Source organism: Octopus bimaculoides, chromosome 19 (assembly GCF_001194135.2).
Source record: "Octopus bimaculoides isolate UCB-OBI-ISO-001 chromosome 19, ASM119413v2, whole genome shotgun sequence".
Taxonomy (NCBI): domain Eukaryota; kingdom Metazoa; phylum Mollusca; class Cephalopoda; order Octopoda; family Octopodidae; genus Octopus; species Octopus bimaculoides.
Window position 1 is genome coordinate 25751866 of NC_068999.1, and position 12313 is coordinate 25764178.

Sequence of the window (12313 nt, forward strand, 5' to 3'; positions counted from 1 at the left end):
TGTGTGTGTGTGTGTGTGTGTATGTGTGTGTGTGTGTATGTATACATGTGTATGTATATATATATATGTAGTGAACACCACTCTTTCCAACTGTTATAAATATAAACAAGCGCAGGCGTAGCAGAGAGCAGCCTGTTGTATCCATCACATGACTGACTATTCTTTGCGCGGGTAAATTATCTCCATTTGCCCCCAGGACGCCAACTGACCAACCGTAGCCCCTAATAAGGTCACGTGATAGTGTTTTTCTAATGCTTCTCTGGAGCCTACCTTCAGCTATAAATAGACTAAATTATACCCGCCAAATCGTCGCACCTCAGATTTCCTTTGAGATCTGGCCGCTGACCACACACGTGTAACACCAACCAGCCAGTTCCAGCGACGACATCGACACCATCGTCCAACTACGACTACCAGCATCGCCGCCACCGTCAACACGACACTACGACTACCAGCATCGTCCCCGCCAGCGTCAACATGACTCTACACGTACACAAGCTACCACAGCTAACCGCAGCACTTCTCTTCGACCCTGTTTGTGTGAATTGTTTCGCCACGAAAAATAACAGCCAAGAATTTAGCCTGCGAAGAACATCTGTATTCAAGAACCCGGCTTGGCATAGAAGCCCTAACATCACGACTAGTGATCGCTCTGCCCCACACGCTTTAACTTCTTATATACAAACACTTACCACTGTGTACTCTAACAAAGAACTGGTATCTTAAATTCTTATACGTGTTACTGACTCTATTCTATACTATGTATCTCACGCATTCGCATACATGTATTACTTGCACACACTCTTTTGTTTACATGACGGCCTGTCTTTAATGTGTTTTATTATGTCGCATTCACACACACACAGACATACAGTTTCATGCTCCAATAAATCTTACTGTTATACATCTCTATCGGTTGGTTCAATATAGTCTTCCTTACTGGCATTTCTAAGTTTTCTATGTTATCAAAGTATAACATATATATATCATTTTATATATTTTGTGTTCGACCGTGTGACGCGTTTAAGAAAGGAGCCTGTTTTTCCATTCGTCAACATTTCTCCTTTTGGGTTCGCACGGTCGTTCTTACATATCATCATCATCATCATCATCATCGTTTCACGTCCGCTTTCCATGCTAGCATGGGTTGGACGATTTGACTGAGGACTGGTGAAACCGGATGGCAACACCAGGCTCCAATCTAAATTTGGCAGAGTTTCTACAGCTGGATGCCCTTCATCAACACCGAAATTTAGAAATAGCAGTTAAAGTGCGAGACTTATTTATATGTGTGTGTATAGTTTGTGTGTGTGTGTGTGTGTGTGTGTGTGTGTATATATATATATATATATATATAGGAAGGTACAAGTAAAAATATATACATATATACATGCATGCATATATATATATATATATATATATATATATATATATGCATGCATGTATATATGTATATATTTTTACTTGTACCTTCCTTCACACTTGTACCTTCCTTCACACTTGCACACCTGTATGTGTATGTGTGAGTGTATGTACGTTTCTTTTTTGTGTGTATATGAGTGTGTTGTGTGTGTATGTGTATGACTGTATATCCTTGTGTTAAGTGTATATGTTTTTTCTATCACTTGTAATTTATAGCATGTTTCTCCTTCATATATTCATTTTCTATTCCTACTGTTTTATGATTGTCTTCCCTACCCCGGGCTAGTTTTTGAGTAAGGTAACTATCTTGAATTACACCAGCCAGTCTTGTCTGATTGCTGTTTTTTCCTTGTTAAGTTCTCTTTGTTTTTCTTTCTCTGCATGTCTCTCTCTTTTACTCTTGTTTCAGTAATTTGACTGCGGCCATGCTGGAGCACCACCTTTAGTCAAGCAAATCGACCCCAGGACTTATTCTTTGTAAGCCTAATACATATTCTATTGGTCTCTTTTGCTGAACTGCTAAGTTACGGGGACATAAACACACCACCAGCATCGGTTGTCAAGCAATGCTAGGGGGGACAAACACAGACACACAAACATACACACACACATATATATATATATACATATATATATATATATACATATATATATGATGGGCTTCTTTCAGTTTCCGTCTACTAAATCCACTCACAAGGCTTTGGTCAGCCCGAGGCTAGAGTAGAAGACACTTGCCCAAGATGCCACACAGTGGGACTGAACCCAGAACCATGTGGTTAGTAAGCAAGCTACTTACCACACAGCCACTCCTGCTTTAATATTGTAACTTTTTTCAAACATAGTCTTGCCTATCACTTTTTAGCCTCATGTAAAATATATATACATATATTTTTTCGTTTTCACTATCAATATGTATAACTCTCTATGTTATTTTTTTCTACTAGTCCACCTGTCACGTTATAGTTATACACACATGGCCCTGTTTATTATACTTTGACTTGACCTGTTACCATTTTTTAAAATATACCCGTTAGCTTTTCCTTCTTATTTTTATGTTCTAGTTTACCGCACATATAGACGTGCATACACATTGATATGTCTGTCTTTTTTTCCCTTTCGTCTTTCTTACTATCATTATTACTGTTATTTTGTCCCCCTTTAAAACTTGTTTGCAAATATCCGATTTTTTCCCCCTATTACCCCATTTGTATTCTCCCTTATTGTATCTTATTTTAATTTACTTTATTTTATTAAACCTTTTTTAATGTCCTTACAAAAATTCCTCACACTGATGAAAATGACAAGGCATAAATTTAATTATAATTACTATGGTTATAATTTTTTTCTTACATATTTGTATTGTCCTTTGAAATGTGCATATGTAGTGAATCTTATTTTGTATTAAATCTAATTTTGATTCAACATCTTTTTCTCCTCCAATTTTCTATAATTGTTAATGGTATTTTTATACCTATAACAATATTTTTCAACTACTATTTTCATATTCTTATTACTTGCTCTGGCTGTTTTTTATGAATATGATGAATCTTTAATAGAACATTATTCTTTCTCTCAATTTGGACCTCTCCAAAAGTTTGAATTGTTCTCTTTTGAACTTATTTTTTCCCATATATGTATATATATGTGTATACATATATGTATATATATGTATGTGTGTGTTTGTATATATATCAGATATACTTTTCGTAATGAGATAAAAAAAAAAAACCAAGGCTGTGTATAATATAGAACATTTATAAATCGAATGTCTTACAGCTGTTTCCAGGATATTTATTATATCTCTTCATCGGAGATGGTGTGAGAGGATGATTAAGCAATAGTTAGTTTAGTTAAGATAGGAAACAGAGAGTGAATGTAGGGATAAATCTTATATGTATACTATTCTGCCTAAACAATGGATTTACAAATACAACATCCCTACATTCACTCTCTGTTTCCTATCTTAACTAAAGTAACTATTGCTTAATCATCCTCTCACACCATCTCCGATGAAGGGATATAATAAATATCCTGGAAACAGCTGTAAGACATTCGATTTATAAATGTTCTATATTATACACAGCCTTGGTTTTTTTTTTATCTCATTACGAAAAGTATATCCTATATTCACACGCTCCACACCTGCACCCACCTATCATGAAATTTAACTTAATACCATTGTTTGATAGTGAATGTACATTCCTTTTGGCAGATGTTGTTTGTCAGTAAAATTACTTGCACATCTCAGATGTTTCTTGTCATAGCCAAGTAGTCAGTTACATCAGTCTTAACTCTATCTTAAAACCTATTGCCTTTAACTTTCGTGTATAGTAATGATCTATGATCAACTTAAAATCAAGTAGCTAAGCTCTCACCAGAATACCACAGCTACTTTCTTTTACACCTAATATTTAACACTTCATTTTCAACAAACCTCTCAGAATGAACATCAACTGATGTGTATCTAAGAAAAACAGAATGAACAAGAGATAGTTGATAGCAAAATCTTTTAAACCAATCTCAAACTTACCTTGTCATGCAATGTCCAACCAACATACTTCAAGTAGCTATCATCAAGAAACATGTAAGGGTACTTTCGCATCCACACCCCGATCTCTGATGAACATATTGCTCTTATTTCTGGCTGGGTGTCCCTGCAAAAATGTCAGCAAATCATCAACCCATGACTTACCTTGTCATGCAATGTCCAACCGACGTACTTTAAGTAGCTATCATCTAAAAACATATTCGGGTACCTCCGCATCCATACCCCAATTTCTGTTGTACATATTGACCTTATTTCTGGGTGTGTATCTCTGAAACAGTACAGGAAAACCAGGTTATAAGGCTTTCCCTTTAGTTGTTTAGGACTACAAAATGGATATTATATGTTTATGCTTCGTTCCTTAGCACATCTGAGTAGGAAGTGATATAAAATCTTTTCACCTTGTAGCTAAAATAATAACTGCTGATGGATGTTTTGCCCTCCAACTTTTTTTGTTCATCAAAAAGCAGAGGAAGAAATGTCTGGTTATGCTACAAGTAACTTTTTGCATTCAAAGATCAGAAAAACAATATCAACCATATCAAATGATTGTGACAATTAATAAGAATATTCTAGAGTCTCAAAAGTGACCAACTAGAATGGAACAACGAGACAAACATTAGAAAATGTAAATTTAGTTGCAGTCAAGTACTTTATCAAGTGCAAAAAACTGAAACTAACTATGGAGTAAAAGATCATGCTCCACAAATAACAGTGCCACAATGAGAAGAAAGGGTTAAGAAATAAATAAGACAAATAAAGAAATATTCAAAACATTCTGAAGTCTCAGGTAACCTAGCTCCCAACAGCATTTTTCTTTTATCCGTGACTTTGTCAGAAAGAGAACTCACATAAAGCTTTGAAGGTTAATTAAGAAAATAGGAAAAAGAAACCCTGGCAGGAGTACAAAGGAGACAATAACTAATTCTTAGACAGCTGAAGGATTAACGACATTCAGTGCCCATTACTAAAGGCATTTAAAGGTCAGATGGTGGTATTTAAATATACACAACCTTAAAACAAGCACATCTGATAGGCTTCCACAGTTTTTGTTTACCTAATTTCATTCACAAGGCCAAGTTTTACCCGAGAGTCTGATAGAAGATATTGGGTCATCCCATAAATAATGCAGCCTTTTCAATTGCATGAACTAAAAGTCAGAGGGGGACAGGATAAACTACCTGCATAAACTTGCTATAAAAGCAGGTAGTAATTTTACCTTGTGCTTATTCTTTGTGCAAATTTTGGAGAGTACAGTTCAATTTTAACAGTTATTTTTTCAAAGTTATAATGGAAGTGACAAAGGAGAATATTTTGCTTTATGAGCTTAATAAAGGTAACAACGCAACGGAAAGTGCGAGGAATATTAATGCAGTATATGGGGATCAGACATAAGCATAAGCCAGTGTCAATAGTGGTTCCAGAAATTCCGAACCAGAAACTACAGCCTAGAAGATGAGCCTTGTCCTGGAAGAGCTGTAGAGCTCAACAAGGATGTCCTGCAAAACCTGGTGGAATAAAACCCTTTGTAACTGTTGAGGAACTAGCAGAGAAGCTTGGATTTGGTTATTCAACCATTCATTGGCACCTGTGCACCATCAGAAAAGTCAGCAATTGGGTCAATGGTTCCTCACAAACATTCTGAGTCTAATCGTGCGCAGAGAGTGAATGCGTGCTTTTCTTTGCTGTTACGTCTCATGAATGAACCTTTTTTGGAACGAATAGTGAGTGGTGACAAGAAATGGGTTCTCTATAAAAATGCCAAGCACCAAAGACAGTGGGTAGGGAAAGGAAAAACACCGGCATCCCAGGCTAAAGAAGGTCTTCACCCATGTAAGGTGTTGTTATCTGTTTGGTGGGATATGAAAGGTTTAGTCTACTTTGAAATTTCAAACCCAAACCAAATGATAACAAAAGGAGATCTACTGTCAGCAGCTTAAGTTAGCGCTAGAAGAACGACCATCTTTGGTTTCAAGATGAAAGGTGTTCTTCCATCAGGATAATGCTTGGCTACATACAGTGAGGATAACATTCCAAAGGCTGGAGCAGTTTGCATGGGAAACAATACCCCACCCACCATATTCGTCAGACATTGCCCCATCTGATTATCGTTCATTTAGCAGTTTTCAAAATCATTTGGATGGAAAAAATATGAATTCTGTAGACAAGGTCAGAACAGTACTGGACGAGTACTTTTTGTCACGGACAAGTCTGGAAGAGGAGCCTCGCAAGTCTACCAGATAGATGGAAGAACATTGTAGTAAATGAAGGAGAGTATATTTTAGATTAAAAAAGAACTTTATCTTAATTTTTAAAAAGAAAAGAAGTAGAAAAAACTGTATTATTTATGGGATGACCCAATACTTGCTCGGCCACATGCCCATGTCCATGTAAAATTCAACTTATCCAAAAGAGATATATTGCACCACATTACACTCACACACTACTTATCACATGTCCCTCTCCACATTCACCATTTATCATATACCACTACACGCAACCTCAATTGCACATCACTACATATGTCTATCATGCCTCAATTCACATCTCACACACCATCTATCAAGCCTCACCACCACACACCACCCAACACATATTACTGCAAACTTCATCTCTAGCACCTTTACCTTTCAATGAATTACTTCATATTTTATGTGCTATGTCTTTCCACTCATTTTGATGATATTCTTTGTAAATATTAACACTGACTGTTTTGTATAAAACCCTCAGCAATGTCATAGTATCAGAATATATAAGGATAAAATGTTCTTTAGGTGACTTTAGTCAAGTCCATTCTGTTGCATGCAGTCAGAATAGGTCTCTGAACTGAGGATATCTCGAGTGAGCTGTGTTGCTTCTTACTGTTGCAACAATCCATGGATATACATTTTTATTTATTTCTCCTGTCCATTTCAGAGACCTTTCAGAAAAAGCTAAAGAAACTGCCTTACTAAGCCATTAAAAAAAAAAAGCTGGAAGAGTTTTAAAAAAGCGAATTGAAAAGGCTACTGAAGCTCTTTATGATATTCAACAGCTTTACTACAAAAAGTATCTTGCACATGCCACAGAAAAACTAAGTTTAGAGTGAGTGACAGTATTTTCTGAGCTTGAGAATAACATGCACTGGACACATTACTGAATTTAGTAACAATTGCTAAGTACAGTATAAGGTTACAAACATATTCGGGAAGGTGTTTAGTCAATTAAATCAACCTCCAACACTTCACTGTTCCATTTACCAACTGCAGCAGAATGCAAAAGTCAATGTTGACTCCAACATAACTAAATACCACACAGACTTACACCCTTTCTTTTCTATTCTCAGTTAACTTTTTATTTTCTTGAATAATGACCGGCTATAAGCTGTACTTGAGGAAGACTGGTCTTTGCACCAAAAATTAGCCAAGAATTAACTCATCTTCCAATATCACCAAGTCTAACTACTCTACATAGTGCCTGGGTTAGGGAAATATGTTCACATAATTTGTCAGACAAAAAGTTTGAAAACAAACAGCGTTTCATATAGAAAGCACAAACTTTTTTTTTTTTTCTTCTTTTCAGTAGTTACTAGTTGATTCCTCCAATGTGAACACAAGTATTCAAATTCTGATGTGCTTACTTCATACATAAAACATGGCCATGATCAACTATCACTGTTTCGTAACTTAGACTTTTGTACTGGACATTTTTTCCCCATTCCCATGGGATTTGCTTCCTGACCAAACAGCATTCGCAGCAAAAGCAAATATGAAACAAAAACCCAACATTTTTCAAGTTTCAACAGAATGACTTGTTAAAAACAAAAACCAAGCACTAACTGAGGCAGAACTATAGTGGTTAGATTAAAAAGAACATTTTAAATGTCATCCTTTTTTTTTTGTAGCTAGCTAGCACATAACTGATTACAGTTTCTAGTTCAGCACGTAAGAACTAACTCAGTATTGACAATTCTGATATGTAAGACCCTAAATCAAATAAACTTCCACCAAACCTGATGTAAAAACAAAAGAGCAATTTAATTTCTGAGGAAGAAAGAGGAAGTTGATAACTATCCAGAATACAAGCTTTGAGACAATATAAACACAGTTATATCAGCATTTATCGAAGTTTTAATGGTGATTAAACTACATCACAGAGGACAATATATACACACACACACACACACACACACACACACAGAGTGAGTGAGTGAGTGTGTTTTGAAGAGGTAAAGCTACAATGTAATTTGTGTGTTAAAATGAAAAGTCATTTCTTTTATAAGTAATTTCAAGTTTAGAAAGGAAAATAGTATGGAGGCTTAGATAATAGGGAAATTAATAAGACTAAAACAACTAATTAAATTACTGGAGTATAAGAACTTCAAAACAAATGAAATTTTACATCATGGAAATAAAAAAAAACAAAAAAAAACCATTTTAACTGCATCATGTGCATGTCTGTTGTAATACACCTTGTATAATGGTAATTTTGGTAGTTAGTCTAACATAAAAGAGAGGCAACTGATCATTACGTATGAAGTCCAATAGAAGATGGGCTAGAAAATAAGTTCTATTATTTCACCATTATAATTTATGCCAAATATAATATTAATGATAACAAGATGACTCCATATTAAAACTACTTGGGTAATTATTTTTCAATACAAAAAGCATGCAGCGATGTACATGAGTGAAGACAGTAGAGGTTGCAGGACAAAGTTGTTTTTCTTTTTTTATGAATTTAACCCTTTAACATTTAAACTGACTATACCAAAATATTCTACATAATTTAGGTTCTAACCAGCCAGATCCAGCCCCTCACACCTATCCTACTATGTTATTCTAAAAATTAACAATCATACCATCAAAATCTGAAAGCTACAGGATGATGCATCATTAATTCAAAACAATGTAAATAAGCATTGCATTTGACAGAGAAATCTGAATGCTAAAGGGTTAAAGAGCTTCATTAAACCTAAGAAGATTAGGAAAAGTGTGAAATTTGGAATTGAGTGCGAAGAAAAATATTTCAGATTATTAATCCTATTGTGGAAATGGAAGATAAGGGGAAATTACAAAAACTGTTGACTGATAGCAAGACATGGCTAAATTTGTTTTTGTTTTTTTTTTTGAGAAAAACAAAACAAAACAAAAGAGGGAATAGGAACAAGTAAATAAAAACTGATTTTATATTACTAACAGAAATGACCAAGATTTTATAGACCTGTTCAATGCAAAATCGCATGGCAAAAAAAGATACATAGATATAAGTTTATGCTGATAATAAAATGAAAAGAAAATAATAGCTAAGTCTAATAAGTTTAAAAAGAAAAGTTATCTTATATTTAAAAATCCAAGTTCTAAAACAACTACTTTTCAAATGAATGCAAAACAAAAATACAGCAAAATATGAATTTGATAAACATTCAACAATAGAAATGTTATTACTTAAATATCTAATGATGTAACATTGTTTTTATTAAACAGGATGAAAATACCTTCACGATGAATAGTTATGATTCATTTGTTGTAATAAACAAGCAACATGCACACAAACACACACTATATACATGTGTATGAATGTGTGTGTATGCGCATGTGTATTATTCAAAATAATTACTGCCAACAGCAGCAGACTCTACAAAAACAGATACAGCTATACTGGTCTGATACAACATAGACCACAACAAAAACAAAAACTGGAACCTGATCTTTACAATCAAATCAACAAGCATGGACAAAATATTGCATTTAACTGCTTTTAATTAAACCTATCATCAAATAATAATAATAATAATAAAAATAATAATGCAGCTATCATGCCCTGATGCAGTAACAGGCAGTGGCTCTCATGGCTTCTGATCTTAACTGATTAGTAGTGTTATTATCATGTAGATGTTTTGTCTTAGTATAAAAGATGGGCTACAGCAAATATTCTGCTCAATACCACAGACTTGCTTGTCAATTGCTTGACCATAACCAGTTGAGTATGTCCCTTAGTGGCTGACAATATGTGCATCTCTGATCATGAGCAGAAGTAGTTGGGAAGCATCATAGCCATGTGTTGAGAGGAATTCTTCAGGGTTTGAATAAATCACCTCTGAAAACATTGGTTGTTTCGTTTAACATTCTTAACCCTTATTCAGGACACTTTTGAGGAGGATGGGCTACTCAACCTGAAGAAAATCTTGATATGAGATCACCATGTTATGCACATATGGTTGTGATGCATGTGCTTGGTGTACCCCTATCAGACAGGTAGTCATGATGGGTGTATTGGGCTTCGTATATTTTACCCCAGTGTCACTTTGATGGCATGCATTGCTCACTCACTCAGTAATAATAATGAAACTGCACCACTTCACATACAGCTTGAAAAGTGCTGAGCCTCTATTTGGAAAAAAGAAGTAGAGGGAATCCATAAACATTACGTATATATCATCCAAATCTTGAATGCTAAAACTTGGAATTTAAATTTCTAGGTACCTTATTCCTTCATAAGTTTAAAATGAAATTTATCTTTACGTAGCAGTAATAAAATAGTAGATAGCATATACTAGACAGCATTTACTTAAATATTCAGACAGCAAAAGAGATATTTAGACTTCAAAAATAGTTATTTTTTATACAGAAATTGTTATAGGTACTTCACTTTTTCTTAATTCTGCATCAATTCCAACAGATTGAGAGCAATCAGATAGATTACTCTGTCAAATGCAATGCATTGTCTCATAGCACCAAGACTTCAATGATATATTTATACTCAAATTAACATTGCAGGGTAAGTATGAGAGGCCAGATCTGGCCAGTTTAAATGCTAAAGGCTTACAGTGAATCCATCACATTTTGATACAGATCAAAACAAAGACATAAGGATATAGATTGGAATTGAGTCTGCAATCTAAAATTGCAGTACTGACTTCTTTGATTAAAGATGAAATTTACTATTAAAGTGTGCATACATACACACACTGCACAATTATATATCCATAGGCACAGGTGTGGCAGTATAGTAAGAAGTTTGCTTCCCAACCACATAGTTCTGGGTTCAGTCCCAATGTGTGGCACTTTAGGCAAGTGTCTTTTACTGTAGCCTTGGTTTGGCCAAAGCCTTGTGAGTAGATTAGGCAGACGGAAATGTGTATGTGTGTGTTTGTCACCATAACTTTGCAGTTCAGCAAAAGAGACCAAAGAATAAGTATCAGGTTTTAAAAAATGAAAATAAATAGTGGGGTTGATTTGTTTGACTAAAATTCAAGGTGGTGCCGCCTCAGTATGGTCACAGTCTAATGACTGGAACAAGTAAAAGAATAAAAGAATACTCCAATCTTTGCAGCCACCTACCATTATCATTCTCCTTATTCTTGTGTTTTCCTTAGATATCCTATAACAAGGTACCATCCATCTGAAACACAAGGAACATACACAAGCAGCATAGTCTTCTAAGAATTTAATATAAAGAAACCTTCTTAGTTCTAGTAATGGCATCTAGGGAAAATCTTTTCAAAGCAAATTCCTTAAATAACAGCAGTCATTTTGAATGAGGGACTTCAACATTCAAAGGTGAGATGATAGCTTATAACAGCATATTATGAATGAAATTTCATCTGATTAGAATATCATATCAATTGGATGGTTGAGCTCTAGCATGAAAGAAATATCATTTAAAACAATACCATCTCTTTGCACTAGTAATTGTCTTAGAATCAAAGCTCACTTAGGAGAAAGAACAACTTCACAGTTTTTTTTCCTTTTAATCTTTTTTTTGGTTTCTTTTTCCACAACACCTCCTAGTGAATAATGCAATGAAAATTGAAGGTTGGGCAATCACAAGGAAAAGTTCAATTAACCTCACAGATAGATACAGACATGACAATATGAGGGTAACAGAAAGATATAATCTAGTAACAGACTGAAAGGTGAAGAAAGGAAATGAAGGAACAACACTGAAATAATCACAAAACAGAAAAAAAGGGGGTAAAAAACTACATAAAATTCAAGACAAAAAAAATTCCCGTGCAAATAATCCTGTGTTTATGAGTGTATTTCTACCTCTTATTTTGATAGTAGCATTAGGTTAAAAACTTAACATGAAATATTTTCTATAAGTATCAAACTAATACAGAAACAGTATTTAGTATACCAGCAAAAGTATTACTACATAGTTTTACATATACTGCATTTCTATGGATATCAATACAATGGTTGTGGCAAAAAAATGCAAAGATCAGTCAATAGCACTTTTCTGACAGACAACTGATGCCTATTGAGAAATGATGAATGAATGTATGGATGGATGGAAAGACTTTCCAGGTACAGATCCATGACCTCACATGGACCTGCACCATTGTATTATGTATATATATAT

General features: G+C 34.6%; 1 protein-coding gene across 4 annotated transcripts in view; it reads right to left on the minus strand.

Annotated features, from left to right (window-relative positions):
- LOC106877516 (cohesin subunit SA-1) overlaps positions 1–12313 on the minus strand; it is a 106783-nt gene that overhangs the window by 52251 nt on the left and 42219 nt on the right. For 3 of the 4 annotated variants that reach the window (XM_052974647.1, XM_052974645.1, XM_052974646.1), the window contains exon 9: positions 3953–4076. In XM_052974647.1, coding sequence (XP_052830607.1) covers positions 3953–4076 — 124 coding nt within the window. Of the gene's footprint in view, positions 1–3952; positions 4077–4114; positions 4239–12313 lie in introns of all 4 variants that reach the window. The other variant, XM_052974644.1, reaches the window with a different exon arrangement.